Source organism: Bufo gargarizans, chromosome 3 (genome assembly GCF_014858855.1).
Source record: "Bufo gargarizans isolate SCDJY-AF-19 chromosome 3, ASM1485885v1, whole genome shotgun sequence".
In the NCBI taxonomy this organism is placed as follows: Eukaryota; Metazoa; Chordata; class Amphibia; order Anura; family Bufonidae; genus Bufo; species Bufo gargarizans.
In genome coordinates, this window is record NC_058082.1 from 378,289,302 (window position 1) to 378,306,778 (window position 17,477).

General features: G+C 44.0%; 1 protein-coding gene across 1 annotated transcript in view; it reads right to left on the bottom strand.

The window, feature by feature from the left end:
• Positions 1–17,477, bottom strand: part of LOC122933273 (troponin T, cardiac muscle isoforms-like) — a 360,698-nt gene that overhangs the window by 79,060 nt on the left and 264,161 nt on the right. Inside the window, exons 8-9 of the mRNA XM_044288150.1 lie at positions 1,563–1,653; positions 1,441–1,481 (exon numbers count right to left, since the gene is read on the bottom strand). Of these exons, the coding sequence (XP_044144085.1) occupies positions 1,441–1,481; positions 1,563–1,653 (132 nt within the window). The remainder of the gene's footprint in view (positions 1–1,440; positions 1,482–1,562; positions 1,654–17,477) is intronic.

The window sequence follows — 17,477 nt, forward strand, 5'->3', positions numbered from 1 at the left end:
AACATGGCACAACAGCAAACCTGCCAAGAGACAGCCGCCCACCAAAACTCACAGACCGGGAAAGGAGGGTATTCATCCTCTGATTAATGCCCTCCTTACCCTGTCTGTGAGTTTTGGTGGGCGGCTGTCTCTTGGCAGGTTAGCTGTTGTGCCATGTTTTTTCCATTTGGTTATGATAGATTTGATGGTAGCACAGAGACAGGCAGCACAGAGACCTAAGGTGACCCTGGAGGAGCTGCACAGTTCCACAGCAGAGACTGGAGTATGTGTAAATAGGATGACAATAAGCTGTATGCTCCATAGAGTTGGGCTTTATGGTGGAGTGGCCAGAAGAAAGGCATTACTTTCAGCAAAAAACAAAAAGGCACCTTGTGAGTTTGCGAAAAGGCATGTTTTTGTGGGAGACTCCCAAAATGTATGGAGGACGGTGCTCTGGTCTGATGTGAGACTAAAATTGAACTTTTCGGCCATCAAAGAAAACGCTACGTCTGGTGCAAACCCAACACATCACATCACCCAAAGAACACCATCCCCACAGTGAAACATGGTGGTGGCAGCATCATGCTGTGGGGATGTTTTTCAGCAGCCAGGACTGGGAAACTGGTCAGAGTTGAGGGAAAGATGGATGGTGCTAAATACAGGGATATTCTTGAGCAAAACCTTTACCACTCTGTGCGTGATTTGAGGCTAGGACGGAGGTTCACCTTCCAGCAGGACAATGACCTCAAACACACTGCTAAAGCAACACTTGAGTGGTTTAAGGGGAAACATGTAAATGCGTTGGAATGGCCTAGTCAAAGCCCAGATCTCAATCCAATAGAAAATCTGTGGTCAGACTTAAAAATTGTTCACAAGCGCAAACCATCCAACTTGAAGGAGCTTGAGCAGTTTTGCAAGGAGGAATGGGCAAAAATCCCAGTTGTAAGATGTGGCAAGCTCATAGAGACTTATCCAAAGCGACTTGGAGCTGTGATTGCAGCAAAAGGTGGCTCTACAAAGTATTGACTTTAGGGGGGTGAATAGTTATGCACATTGACTTTTTCTGTTATTTTATCCTATTTGTTGTTTGCTTCACAATTAAATAAATAAAAAACTAAGAGAAAAAACATCTTCACAGTTGTGGGCATGTTCTGTAAATTAAATGATGCAAATCCTCAAACAATCCATGTCAATTCCAGGTTGTGAGGCACAAAAAAGTCAAGGGGGGGGGGGGGGGAATACTTTTGCAAGGCACTGTAATTGAATGCATATAGATAGAAAATAGAGAATATCCTTATTTGTTTTTACTCCTTTAAAGATAAACACAAACCCAAAAATATTATTGATTGTTAATTTGTGTATATACTGTATTTTCTAGGCAATTTAAAAAAAGAAGGGAATTAAATATAATTGGACATGTTTTAAAACATGGGTATAGGTAATTATGAAACTAATTCTTACAGCTTTTGGTGGTCTGTAACTCTGTTCCTCAATACATTAATCTGCAAAACAGAAATGAATACATTTTTACAATATATTATAGTAGTGATACTTGGATTTATTATGGTATGATTTGTACTTACCACATATTTCTGCTTCTTAAATTTGTCTTGGAGGTCAAACTTTTCAGCTTCCAATTGGTATATCTGGTTGTACAGCTTCTGAGCTTCTAATCTGTGTGGTCAAAATTGATGCGATTATTATAATTTACTAGTTGCTGACATGTACATTACCAATCATAGAAAGCATTAAAAGGAACCTGTCACCTGGATTTTGGGTATAGAGTTGAGGACATGAGTTGCTAGATGGCCGCTAGCACATCCAAAATACCCAGTCCCCATAGCTCTGTGTGCTTTTATTATGTAAAAAAACAAAACATTTGATACATATGCAAATTAACCTTAGATGAGTCCTGTCCCTGAAATGAGTAAGGGACAGGACTCATCTAAGGTTAATTTGCATATGTATCAAATCGTTTTTTTCACACAAAAAAAGCACACAGAGCTATGGGGACTGGGTATTGCGGATGTGCTAGCGGCCATCTAGCAACCCATGTCCTCAGCTCTATACACTAAATCCCGGTGAAAGGCTCCCTTTAAGCGTTACAAATGTTCTTTCAAACTACGGTACCTTTGCTAAAATGGAAGTGTTCCTCATATCTTTTCTAGAATTTCAAAGTGCATAAAAAAGTCCTGTATGCATGCAGGACTTTTTTCCATTTAAAATAACGGATCTCAGATGGAAATGGACTAAAATGGATGCACAATATGCATAACTGAGCATAACAGATGCTTAAAACACAGGTTTTTTTTGCTTATTTTTATGTTCTTCTGACAGATCAGAAGAACAAAAAACTAAACTGGGATATGAACCAGGCCTAAGGCCTCTTGCACATGACCGTATGGCTTTTTCTGTATTTTGCGGTCCACAAAACAGATCCGCAAAAAAATAGGATGAAGTCCGTGTGCATTTCGATTTTTGCAGAACGGAATAGCTGGCCCCTGATAGAACAGTACTATCCTTGTCCGTTATGCGGACAATAATAGGACATGTTATATCTTTGAACAGAACGAAAAAATGAAAATACGGAAACGGAAGGCATACAGAGTACCTTCCATTTTTTTGTGAATTCATTGAAATTAATGGTTCAATATTCCGTATTCGTGTGCAAAAGGCCTAACTGATGCTCAAAATAACCATTTTTTTCATATTTTTCTGTTCTTCTGCTGGATTAGAAGAATGGAAAGCTAAATGGTTATTTGAACAAGTGGCTGAAGAACTCGTGTTGAAAGTAGTGGTTTTGGTTCTTGGAGAACTGGAAAGATTTCTTTGATATCTACAGACTTTAAGGTAGGGATTGGCTGCACCTTAGTCTGAGGAAGAAAATAGAAGGTTGGAGAAATCTAGAGATGAGCAAACTTCTTGAAATTCATTAAAGTATTATTTGCCAAATTTTTCCCAAAATTTATTTTGTGGCCAAATCGATGCAACATGAATCACGAATCATGTGCTCTAATTGGCCTGAAAATTGTTATCTGACACTCTGAGCTCTCCTATGACTATTATATATTGTGGTCGTGGCTAAAATACGAACTTGGGCATGCATGCCCGCCTTGAACCTAAACCGGCTGAGGTGTGCCTGGAGCCCGGTATGAGAGTAACCTATAAGAGGGCTGCCCTAAAGGAGGAGCCTTGAAATAAAGGGTGGGTCCAAGACCGGAACGCCTACCAGGTGAGGGAGAGAGGGGGCTTATAAAGGCTCAAGCCCCTCCCACAAATGCAGGCTGAGTTTCAGCCTTACAAACTTGTGGTCGTGGCTAAAATACGAACTCGGGCATGCGTGCCCGCCTTAAACCTAAACCAGCTGAGGTGTGCCTGGAGCCGGGTATGAGAGCAGCCAATAAGGGGGCAAAAAGGAAACCAAGATCGTTAATTCAAGAATTGTATTACCTCATAACACAAGAGACTGAAAAGCTTGCAAAATCTCTACCTGTGGGTTAGGTATATACCTGGCGAAGCAAGACGAGCGCCACCTTCCCATCCTTCGGATGACATGAGCAGGGACCCTGTGTCGGGAAGCCGTGGAAGCCACTCCAATGCGGAAGGAATGGCCAGATATAGAGCCGGGGTCAAACCCCAAGCCAGCGGCAAGAGTACGGATATGGCTGATGAATTGCGCGAGGTGAGAGCGCCATTAAGATGCGGTAGCGGTGGGCTGTGAGGGGGAGCATCATGGATGGCGTGCATGAGCTGGCCAAACACTTGTACCGGGCACTATTCATTGTCAGACTGGAAAAAATTCACCTCAAGCGGGGAACCTGTTTGGCTTGTCTTAGTGGATGTTAACTTAAAGGGAACCTGTCACCAGGATTTTGTGTACAGAGCTGAGGACATGGGTTGCTAGATGGCCGCTAGCATGTCTGCAATATCCAGCCCCATAGCTCTGTGTGCTTTTGTTGTGTAAAAAATAACGATTTGATACATATGCAAATTAACCTGAGATGAGTCCTGTACATGAGATGAGTCAGGGACAGGACTCATCTCAGGTTAATTTGCATATGTATAAAATCGATGTTTTTACACAATAAAAGCACACAGAGCTATGGGGACGGGGTATTGCAGATGTGCTAGCGGCCATCTAGCAACCCATGTCCTCAGCTCTTTACACAAAATCACGGTGACAGGTTCCCTTTAAGCGTATAATGGTCCTGGTTCCACACCAGCTGTTCCTTGTACAGACTGCAACACCCTGACGCACTGCAAGTGAATTCGCCTGGCCTAAGGAACCCGTAGGAGCCCAAGTACATAGCAGCTTTAAAGACCAAGCTGGAGAAGGGCCCAAAAGGAGCACCATCCAGGGCTGAAGACAATCTCCAGAACATCTCCCCTGTGACAGCCTGTCAATGGGACGGGGGATTGACCCTACCCTTCTGGACCCCTCGCAAGGTGGCCTTGACAGTGTGTGCAGAAAAAATTGTGCCCCCCTCCCGGGTTGCGTAGCATGGCGTGGTGTTGGACGCCCGCCAGGTATAACTTGATGGTGTTGTATGAGAGATGCAAATGGTGATGACAAAGGGCAATGAAGGCCATAATGTATGGGCTGTCCGCTAGGCCACCCTGCGGGTGCCGATTTGAAAACTCTTGGTAGGTTCTTAGGCCTGATAGATAGTTCCTGGCTGTATTTGGGGAGAGGGACTCCTGCACCAGGTCCTTGCCAAGGAGACTGAGCATATTTAGCCCATTGTCAGGGAACTGAATGCTGGGGTGGGACATCTGAGTGGATCGGCTTCCGGCATGACCTGAAATAAAGAGGGTGAAATTAAACCGGGATGGCGCATCCGCCACTACATTTTGCTGACCCGGAATGTGGCTGCAGTGTAAATGGAAATTGTGTGACGGGGCCAGTCATACCAGCTGGTGCAATAGAGCCATGATCTTTTGGGACTTAGCCCTACCCTTGGCTAAGATGTCGACTAGGGCCTGATTGTCCGTGACAAACATCACCGGCGAGTTGGCCCAGAGATGACCCCATGCCTGAGCAGCTGCGACAATGGGGTATAACTCCAACAGGGAGGAGGTGCGGATGGACTCGGCATTCTCCAGGATGGACATGGGCCAACGGTCAACCAGCCAATGGGGACCCCAAATGGCTGCGTAACCGCAGGATGCAGCGGCATCTGAAAAGATAGTCGGGAAGGAGGTTGACCATGGAGGGACGAAGAGGGAGATGCCGTTCCACTGGGAGAGGAACAACTCCCACATGGCCAGGTCTGCCATTGCCTGGCCATCCAAATGGATAACACTGTCCTGTTCGGGTGCCGAGGGAAGAAGCTGGAGTAGCCTCAACACGAATGTCCTTCCCTGGGGCATGATCCTAGAGGCGAAATTAAGCCGGCCCAGAAGAGATTGCAACTCGACCCTAGTGAGGTACCCAGAGGAGGCAGCATGGGAAATGACCTCTGGGCACTGAGTGAGTTTCTCTTCCAGGAGGCTGGCCTGCAGGCTGACAGAATCCAGGATGATGCCCAGGAACGAGACCCTCGTGTCGGGACCCTCAGTCTTGGTACTGGCCGGCCCACTCGATGCCATAGAACCGCCACAACTGAGGTTGGATGGTAAGGAGCTTTGCCTCGGCGATGTCAACCTTTGCCAACCAAGCGCCCCTGCCATGCAACAGAATGGCTCGTATGGCGTGGTCTATGGAGCAGTACTGCATAGCGAATTCCTCCGATGGAATCAGGGAATTGAGGCTGGGAATCGCAGAAATGTGAGGGGCGGACAGGTCATAGATCAACCTGTTTTTATTAGACACTAGGCCGATAGGGTTGATGCGCCATGATGCAAAGGGGATGAGCGGGAAAGGGCCTATGAGGAAATCTTTCTCCACCTCAGACCGGAGCAACTCGCTAGTCGCTGGTGGGTCCAGGGTGGCTGACAGCAGATTACTGCCCTCCCAGGGAACCTGTGGCAGTGTAATGAGCCCTGTGTGGAACCCCTGACAGAAGCCTGCCAACAGGAATGCCACAAAGTTCTGATTGTGGTGATCCCAAAGGAGAGCCACCAAGAGGTCCACGTTAATGTCGGCTAGTCAGGATCCTTTGGCTGCATTTTTAGGACAGGCAGACCGCGGATGGGCTCTGAAACACAGGGAGCACATGTGGAGAGATCTGCAACTGGCATAGGAGAAACCCCCTGAATTAAAATTGTTGCAGATCTGACTTCTTCCTAAGTAGACAATGGGTCGGCCCAGCTTGTCAGTGGAGGGGTTGGACGGCAGAGACCCGGAGGTTCCCGGGAGAGCCCTGTCCTGAGACAGGTGAGCGCTATTTGGGCACCAATTAGACGAGTGAAAAATAGACTGGCACATTGCGCAGGTGGGTGCCCTGAGGCCAGTGAAGTGATGGCAGAAGAGTTCTGTGTCAATGGAGGCCCAGCTGGTGACATATTGGAACTGCGCCAAAGCTGCTGCCGCCTTAGCCGAGAAGGAACGATGGTAGTCGTAGAAGGCTGAACCACCATACTTGTGACCCAGTTCAGTGACCAGATACAAGTAGCTGTCCAGCTCTTCCCTCCTTTCGGGCTGTGCGGTGCAGACAATGTCTCTGAAGAGGCTAAACACTAAGACGAACTCAGGAATAGGCAACTTGCGGTTAAGCCCAGAGTCCTTAGCCCTGAGGACCACAGACACAGCCCCACAATTGATCACCCTGTTCTCGGGCACATCCTGGGCGGCAATGAGGATCGATGCCAGGTTAACGTCCTTCCCTGCCAGAATGTCCCTCTTGAGATTGTCAGGAATGAAATGCAAGGGGGTCACCTGGGGAATGGGCCAGGGTGTACCTGGTGCCAGACAAACCGACGTGGATGGTGCGATCAGTGGGACCGGTGCCGGGGGCGCCACGGGTGGACGGGATTCCAGCTCTGACACCTTCACCTGGACTTCAGCTACAGAGTCGACCAACAAGTTCAAGGTAGACTGCCGCTGCACCAGTGATAGCTGGATGGAAGACGTCTCTGGTTGCACCACAGAAGCGCTAGTATTGATCATGAGGAGTTTGTATAGTTCTGCCTTCCTGGCGGTGGCCGGGTGCGGGATGCCTCTCCGGTTAAGCTCTACCAACAACTTCGGAATGGTCCAACTCCTTAAGGATGATGGACCCACTTGGCCTGACATGACCGACCCGGAGACAGATAGGCTGTCATCTATATCCGAGGCCGGAGACATAGTTGAGCTCTTGAAACAAACGGCGTGACAGATAAAAAATAAATAAAAAATAAAGAAGGTGATGGAGTAACGGGATCGAAGAGGTGCAAGATGGAGATAAACATGTACCGGAAATAGAACCCATAACACGGACTAGCAGAACCTGACCTAGCCGGATAGACGAAGAAACCAATTAAACTGTGAACATTGACCCGAGGGGTACGCTGACGGAGTTAGTGCGAACTTACCTGTACAGGACCGATAGGAACATGGAAATAGGGAAAATAAAATAAAAGCAACAGGCGAAATTTGAGTGTGCAGAATAACGGATGACCCCCATACCTGTTAGTACCAGGCAAACTGGCCAGGATGGGGCGCACCCCTAGGTCAAGTAAACAATCTGAGCGTATCTGACCGGTTACTTGACAGAAGAAGACCACCTAAGCGTACCAGGTGGGTGAAAGGAGCGATGGCGCGTTGCCATGAGATAGAGGCTGCGCGTAGCAGCGGCCCGTGAAGGACGGCAGACTGACATGGAGAACCTGTGAGTCGGGGGAAAAGAGCATAGAACAACTAGGGGAGCAGCTGAAGAATGACCCCTTAGACAGAACAAAAAGACAAGGACAAGCCAGCGGAAAGGTGCACCAAGACCCACGTATCAGAGAAGGAGAAAAGTATGAGGACCTGGGTGTACCAGGGATGTACCATACCCTGGGCGAACCAGGGGAGACACTGTGACAAGACAAGACCACCAACTGTGCCCTGGTGACAAAGATCTAAGTGGCTATGACACAATTACAACAGTGGCCTGGGCGTACCAGGAAGACGAGACCGGCCTGGGCGCAATCAGGTAGAAGCAAGTGAAAAGGAGCAGGGCGAATCCTGCAAAGGATGGCCACCTTAGCGGTTACGACAGTGTATTTTTAGTTATCTTTTTGTTTTTAATAAAATCGTGAAAATTTTTACTATTAAACGGGAAGAATATATATTTTTTTACTACTACAGGAGAACAACTTTTTTTTTTTATGGCTCCCCAAGAAAATGGCAGAAACCCTGTGGCACCCCACCTGGGATGCTAGTACGTGGAGCCCATGCGCAAGTGCAGGTGAACCTGGTCCTAAACATTACAACAAGATTAATGCTATGGTTTGGATGCAATGTTAGTAGTTTTACATTGAAGGGGTTTTGCAGGCAGGAGGAGGTGCCGCGTGTGTTCCACAGTGGAACGCACGCCGCTCCCCCAGGATCGGTGCCCGATCAGACAGCCTACTTATGCCGCAGGCCAGGCAAGGCGCCGCGAGCACTCACCGCATCGGCGCCTGCAGGAGCCGGTCAACCCCCCCTCGCTAGCCTAGACGACTGTGCGCGTGCGTTCCACGGTGGAACGCCCACCGCCGCAGTAGCCACGGTGACCGGCAAGGGGGTGAGTCAAACATGCTGCCTGCACCGGGAGGTGCGTGCGTTCCAGGGTGCCGCCCAAGTGTCCCTTCGGGACCGTGCCACCGCCTGTACCAGCCATGAGAGGGCCGCGTGCGCTCCACGGTGAAAAGCACGCCGCATTGCCGCCAGTTGCCATGGCGGAAGGTCGACTCGCCGGCCCATAGGAACAGGAAGCGCGTGCGTTCCACGCTGGAATGCACCCTCCGATGGAAGCAGTGTGCGTGTGCCGGCAGGACTGCCGCTGTCCCCTGCTCGGCATGCACCGATCGGAACCCAAACTTACCCACTTGCTGCGGGGCTGTAGCGTGAGACAGCCAGCGGAACGAAGCAAAACACACGTCAATGTCCAACACGAAATTCCAAGACCGGAACGCCTACCAGGTGAGGGAGATAGGGGCTTATAAAGGCTCAAGCCCCTCCCACAAATGCAGGCTGAGTTTCAGCCTTACAAATTTGTCATTCTTTCTTTTGTATTTTTTTGTGTGCAAATTTTTGCCCTTTTTCCTTCCCATCCCCTTTTAAGCTCTTGAACACAATGAGAACAATAGAAAATAATGTCAGAATGACACTGACATATATATTTAGCTATATGACATTGCATTTGTTACGATTTTTAAAATTAAAAAGCATTCAAAATATTTATGCCTTAAAGGTGGTTATCCCTGTTAATGGTTAACCCTTTCCATCCATATTCTACTGGAACATGTGAACAGATAACAATAAAATAGTACAAGATACATAACAATGTAAACTATATACAAATGGTAGTACCCCAGAGGTACTACACATGCCTGAAAACCCCATCTGAAATTATAGTGGAGTCTGGACAAGACAGTATAGTGAGAGTAAACTGGGCTAGTTCCAGCAACTGTTCCAATCTGCCTGCCTAGAAGTCCATGAGGTCAGGAAACGGTATGTGCAATGTACAATTATGAACAATTTTTTTGAAAAAAAAAGTCTTCCTGACAAAGTCTGACTGATTTCATAATCAGATTATTTTGTTGAAGGCCCATAATTGTGCTAATATAAACACCTGGCAAAAAGTCTGGCTTCAGAAGGATTACATTTTGGTGAAGGTGCGGAACTGCGCCACTACAGACATCTGGCAAAATTCCTTCCCGACTCCAATCAGGCAATCAGAATGAATCCCTGGATCGACGACCCCTCTCTAGTAGCTATAGCCTGTAATATTATTTGCAATATTATTACACTCCAGAAATACATCTAATTACTTTTTGGTGAAGACAACTAGGTGGTGAGGCAGCAACTGCACAACCAGCAACTTGCTCATAATGCTCACAATCCATTATTTATGACTGATGACAGGGGGGAGAGAAGGAGCCTGAGCAGAACAAGTAACTGATGAGAACAATGAAAATGACATTGTACTGGTTGTGGATGCAGCCTTATTGCCACAGAAAGGAAGGACAAAGTTGTTCTGATTCCAGTTCCATTTTCCATGGGCTCTAATGATGCTGCCTCATGTGTAAGAAACTGCATGTAATTTTAAAAATGAGGCCATTTTTACAGACAGCTGGACAGAAGTAGTAATACTATAGAATAGAATTCAAATTTGGGTGAAGGTGCGGAACTGCAAGACAATTGCCACAACTAGGGATGAGGGAATCTACTTCGGATGAATCATCCGAATTGGATTTGCATAAAACTTTGTTCTAATACTGTACGGAGCAGGAGCACCGTACAGTATTAGAATGTATTGCCTCCGATGAGCCGAAGTTATTGCTTTGCAAAGTCTCGCGAGACTTCGCGCGATAACTTCATAAATTAATTTGTATTAAAAAAAAAAAAACATTTCCCGAACCCGAGTGGAAATGGTTTTTAAAGTACAAATTAATTTATGAAGTTATTGCGCAATAACTTCAGCTCATCGGAGCAAATACATTCTTATACGCCTACTCCTACTCCTACTCCTGCTCCATACAGTATTAGAACAAAGTTTTATGGAAATCGACTTTGGATGTTTCATCCGAAGTCGATTCGCTCATCCCTAACCACAACTGCACTGCTAGCAACTTGGCTAGGTGGGAGATCTTCCTGCACACAAGCTAGTTTCTAGTCGTGAATAGTTTTCTCATAGCTACACATTCTGTTATGGTTGTCTCACAATGGAGCGGGGGGACAAGTGGTGCAAATAGAGCTACTGCAAAAGGTTAATTACTGTAATGTTCAATTGTAGGTTGCCAGGAGAAGGACCTGGGTCTACCCCTGGTTGGTTAGAGTCAGAGGAGTGCTTCTCTAACTGTGTCTGTACCCACAGTATCAGTGACATTACTAGTTTTGGAGCTGATCACAATAGAAATTTTGATCGTACATGGTCTCCACTTTTTATTGCCACTACCCTTCTCCTTTTGAGGTCTCCTCTTTCTCAGCACCCTGATCTGGCTCCCAGGTCTGATCCAACACACAATTATCATCACTCCCAACATCACTTCTAGCAGATTGTTATATGTCATCGTGGGTTGTTTTGCCCCCTCTTGATTCCCTTCTCTGGATTTCCACTGAGTGCCCCTGTCACTACCACTGCACCTACCATAACCACCATGGCTGCAAGAGCCATTACTACTACTACCACCATCACTATCTCAGCTATTCATATAGTTCCCTGCCTCCAAAAAAAAAAAAAAAAAATGAGACGCACTGCCATTTTCCTCCCACTTTTGAGGGGAAAAAAGTGCATCTTATAGGGCAAAAAAAAATACGGTAATTAGCGATATCTCATTTATTGTGCTGATAGCCATCTCTTAACCACAGAGATGGCCTTTTGCTGTGCTACATGCACACGAAAGTTGTTTGTTTCTGTTCCGTAATTTATTTATTTTTTGCGGATAGGATGCCGACCCATTAATTTCAATGGATCTGCAAAAAATGCAGACAGCACACTGCATGCTGTCAGCATCAGTATGTCCGTTCCATAGTCCCGCACAAAAAATAGAACATGTCCTATTCTGGTCCATTTTAGGCATTGTTACAATGTATCAGCAAAAAAAAATAGATGGCATACGGTTGTCATCAGTTTTTTTTGCGGATCCGCAATTTGCAGACCAAAAAACACATACGGTCGTGTGCATGTAGCCTAACACATGTTATCATGTTATTTGTTGCCCAATTAATTAAGTCTGCTATCTGTAGCAGTATTCAATGGATACACTTTATAATATCGTGCACGCTTAGGCCTCTTTCACACGGGCATCATATTTTTGGCCCGGATAAGAGGCGGGTGCGTTGCGGGAACATGCACGATTTTTTCGTGCAAGTGCAAAACATCGTCATGGTAACATTTAATTCTTTGTGTGTTATTAGTTTAAGCAGACTGTGATTGTCTATTGTTGTGACTTAGATGAAGATCAGATCACATTTTTTTACCAATTTGTGCAAAAATCCATATCATTCCATAGGGTTCACATACTTTTTCTTGCAACTGTAAATCACACCCGTTTGATCACTGCCTATTCAGAAACTCTCCCTACTTTTAAGGCTAGCTTCACACTAGCCGCAGCTGTGATTAAAACATTGGCGCTAACCCTCCAGGGACGAATCTTTGTTTGTGTGTAGGAGTTAGGCTACATAATTTTCAATACTTTTTCTATACAGGGTGTCTGCAGTGACTAGTGACATCTGTCCAATACCTTGTGTGTCAGGGACAGAGATAGGAGAAATATAAGTGAAAATTATGATATTATTTACATAATTTTCAATACTTTTTCTACAGAAGGTGTTTTCAGTGACTAGTGACATCTGTCCAATACCTTCTGTGTGTCAGGGCCAGTGATTGGAGAAATATAAGTGAAAATTACTATATTTTTCCATCATTTTCAATACTTTTTCCATAGAGGGTGTCTGCAGTGACTAGTGACATGTGTCCAATAACTTCTGTGTGTCAGAACCACAGATTGGAGAAATATAAGTGAAAATTAATATATTTTCCCCATTATTTTCAATATATTTTCTATAGAGGGTGTCTGCGGTGACTAGTGACATCTGTCCAATACCTTCTGTTTGTCAGGGCCAGAGATCGGAGAAATATATATAAAAATTACTACATTTTTTCCATCATTCTCAATACTTTTTCTATAGAGGGTGTCTGCAGTGACTAGTGACATCAGTCCAATACCTTCTGTGTCAGGGTCAGAGATTGGAGAAATATAAATACAAATTAATTATTTTTACAACATTTTTAATACTTTTTTTTATACAGGGTGTCTGCAGGGACTAGTGACATGTGTCCAATACCTTCTGTGTGTCAGGGCCAGAGACTGGAGAAATATAAGTGAAAATTAATATATTTTTTCCATCATTTTCAATACTTGTACTATAGAGGGTGTCTGCAATGACTAGTGGCATATGTCCAATACCTTCTGTGTATAAGGGCCAGAGATTGGTGAAATATAAGTGAAAATTTTTATATTTTTTTACATATTTTTTTAAACATTTTCTATAGAGGGTCTCTGCAGTGACTAGGGACATCTGTCTAATACATTCTGTGTGTCAGGGCCAGAGATTGGAGAAATATAAGTGAAAATTACTATATTTCTTCTATCATTTTTAATACTTTTTCTATAGAGGGTGTCTGCAGTTAATAGTGACATATGTCCAATAAATTCTGTTTGTCAGGGCCAGAGATTGGAGGAATAGAAGATAAAATTTATATATATTTTTTTACATCATTTTTAAAACTTTTTCTAAAGAGGGTGTCTGCAGTGACTAGTTACATCTGTCCAATACTTTCTGTGTGTAAGGGCCAGAGATTGGTGAAATATAAGTGAACATTTGTATATTTTTTCCATCATTTTTATAACTTTTTCTATAGAGGGGTCTACAGTGACTATTGATGTCTGTCCAATACCTTCTGTGTTTTAGGGACAGAGATTGGAGAAATATAAGTCAAAATTATTATATTTTTTCCATCATTTTCAATACATTTTCTATAGAGGGTGTCTGCGGTGACTAGTGACATCAGTCCAATACCTTCTGTGTGTCAAAGCCAGAGATTAGAAAGATTTAAGTGAAAATTACGATAATTTTACATAATTTTCATAACTTTTTCTGTATAGGGTGTCTGCAGTGACTAATGAAATCTGTCCAATACCTTCTGTGTGTCAGGGACAGAGATTGGAGAAATATAATTGAAAATTACAATATATTTTACATAATTTTCAAAACTTTTTCTAAAGAGGGTGCCTGCAATGACTAGTGACATCAGTCCAATACCTTGTGTGTGTCAGGGCCAGAGACTGGAAAAATATAAGTGAAAATTACTATATTTCTTCCATAATTTTTAATGCTTTTTCTATAGAGGGTGTCTGCAGTGACAAGTGACATCTTACCAATACCTTCTGTGTGTCAGGGCTAGAGATAGGTGAAATATAAGTGAAAACTAGCATATTTTTTCCATCTTTTTAATACTTTTTTCTATAGAGGGTGTCTGCAGTGACATCTGCCCAATACCTTCTGTGTGTCAGAGCAAAAGATTGTAGAAATATAAATGAAAATTACTATATTTTCCCATCATTTTCAAAACTTTGTCTAAAGAGGGTGTCTTCAGTGAATAGGGACATCTGTCTAATACCTTCTGTGTGTCAGGGACAGATATTGGAGAAATATAAGTGAAAATTAGTATATTTTTTTCCATAATTTTCAAAACATTTTCTATACAGGGTGTCTGCAGTGACGAGGGACAGCTGTCCAATACCTTCTGTGTGTCAGGGCAAGAGATTGGAGAAATAAGTGAAAATTACAATATTGTTTTTCAACATTTTCAAAACTTTTTCTATAGAGGGTGTCTGCAGTGACCTAGTGACATCTGTCCAATACCTTCTGTTTCTCAGGGCCAGAGATTTGAGAAAAATAAAAGAAAATTTGTATATTTTTTTTCCAAATTTTCAATACTTTTTCTATAGAGGGTGTCTGCAATGACTAGTGACATCTGTCCAATACTTCTGTGTGTGTCAGGGCCAGAGATTGGAGAAATATAAGTGAAAATTAGTATATTTTTTTCATAATTTGTAATACTTTTTCTATAGCGGGTGTCTGCAGTGACTAGTGACATCTGTCCAATATCTTCTGTGTGTCAGGGCTAAAGATTGGATAAGTCTAAGTGAAAATTACTATATTTCTTCCATCATTTTCAAGACTTTTTTCTATAGCGGGTGTCTGCAGTCACTAGTGACATCTGTCCAGTACCTTCTGTGTGTCAGTGTCAGAGATTGGAGAAATATGAGTGAAAATTTATATATTTTTTCCATCATTTTGAATACTTTTTCTATAGAGGGTGTCTGCAGTCACTAGTGACATCTGTCCAATACCTTCTGTGTAAAAGGGCCAGAGATCTTTTACAGGGTTAGCTCACCTTCTGATGACAACATTGAAGTATTGCCTGTTGGTACTCTGGCACACATGGCTGACTTCATGTCAGGCTGCCTTTCGCATGACCTACGCGTCATATGTATTTTAGACAACACTGATTACTGGTTCTTCACCCTTCTCGACCCCCACTACAAAGATAACTTCTCATCTCTCATTCATCTGGTGGAGAGGACAAGCAAAACGGTGCTATACCAAAAGGTCCCTGTTGATAAATTGCTCGAAATTTTATAGCACACACATCCAAATGGATCATCGCCATCACGGGATGTGCGATCGCCTAGAAATTATCTAGAGTCAACAAAGAGGCAGCAGGCCCCTCACCTACAAGTCCAGTCTCAGTTGCCAAGAGTCTGGTCAACACAATCCTCTCCATGATGGCACACTAGGTGAATGTTGTGGAGGCTGGGAGCAAGTTGGCTGCTGGCACCAGACTTGCCCTCCAATAGATCCTCTTTAACGAAAAGTGTACTCATTCCAATAACAGGGCCACTTAGGAGTGCTCGTCAATACCTTCGCGAGTTTGCTTTAATAACTTGACCCACTCTCTCTGGGTGGTTCACAATTAGGAAAAAAAAAAGGGGCAAGACAATAACAGCCAATCAGATTTCAGCCATTGACCTCCCTTGGATGTGGTTTTAGATGGTCAGATCAGTAGGCCCTTGTTCCAAATGTTTTTGAGGGTCACCAGCAGGCCATCAATCATATTTTTTTCAAGGGTGTGTATGATGCCCTCCTTTATGTGTAACAAAGGGTGTTTTGGAGTGCTGGTTCCTTGTCATTTTTGGCAGCCCTTTCACTTAGTGCACAGGCTTTATGAGTGTAGGAGTCCCACAATGTGAATGAGGCCCTCCTCCTCCCACTCTGTTTTGGAGTGCCTCTTGCTTGAAATATTTTGCAGCACTTTTACTTTATATACAGTTGAATATACTGGAAATAATGTTTCCTAGATTTTTGGGGGATGTTTTGTGCGTATTTTTTCAGTCTGTAAAAGTGGTGTACAACTCTATCAACATGGTTCCCAGCAGCGACCTGGAAGTCAAAGATGCATCCAGACATCATCCCCATGCTGTTCCTGATCCATTTCGGTGGTGTTTCTGTCACTTTCTGACTTTTTCCAATGGACCAGGCACCCTTCCCTCTTCAGAGCAGGGGGGGTGCCTGGTTGTCTCCTTTTGACTTCCATTATATTCGGGTGCTCGGATGAGCACACATATATAGCAATGTGTTTGGACCGAACACCCTAATACTTTGGTGCTCGGTCATCACTACAGCACACCTTTGCAGGAACTAACAATGTAGACAACCTATTGCTCAGGCATCATCTCATAGGGGAAGAAACCATAAGCACCCAACCCTATGGGCATGAGGAAGAGGCATTGCTGACATGTAGTAGACTGCAGCCTGCTATGGAAGAAGAAGCGGATGTAACTTTGGCTAGGCCCACCTCAAGGATGCAGGTGAAAACTGGTGGGTCATCCAAACAAGGGCAGGATGGTGAGCAGGGCCGGTTTTAGACAAAATGTGGCCCTGGGAAAAATCAAAAGTGGAGCCCCAAATTTTGTTATAATGTATTAACAACCAGGGCTGGTTTTAGACAAAATGTGGCCCTGGGCAAAATCAAAAGTGGGACCCCAAATCTTGTAATAACAACACAGTTACATTCTGTCGATTCCGGAGCGCCCTTACAGATTTACACCTCATAAAGCTCCTCACACAGTTATTCACCCTAATGGCCCCAGAAAATGCCACATGTCCCCTCCTCTCACAGTAATTAGTTCTCCTTACTCACGGCATCTGAGAGTGTCAAAAACCGAAAGCGCGGGATTCCTCTTCAGGCGTGCTATTCCCCAGATGAGATCAGGGAAAGCACCCTGTTCTAAAAATGTGTTGCAGCCTGTACTGAGCTTCCAGGCTCATTATTAGTATATCCCAGTTCAGGCCACTAGATGGCAGCACTGAACTGTGAAAAAGTGCTTTCTATACAGGATAATGGAGCAATTTACATCTGATGATTCTAAGTTGTGGTCCACTTGGGGGACTTAACAAAAAGAAAAAAGAAATTTAAAAAAGTTTAGAAAATATAAAATCACCCCATTCCCCAAAATAAAAAGAAACAAAAAAATATGTACTTATGGGCGTCGCCGCATGCGAAAGTGCCCATACTATTAAAATATTTTAAAAAAGTTAGCCCATATGGTGAATGGAGTAACAGATTTTCTTTTTAATAAAGGCTGTTTCGAGTTTTTTTTTATTGCTTTTTCTCCCAAGAAAATTGAATAAAAAGTGATCATTTCCTACACAACCCAAATGGTATTGTCCAAAACAGATTGTCCCACAAAAAATGAGCCCCCACACATCTCTGTGGACATGACGGTCAGAATATAGCAATGAAAAGAAAAAATAATCATTTTTACGATGTGAGTCCTGATAAGGCTTAGCTTGCTGCAGTGGGCGGGCCTATAGAGGTCCT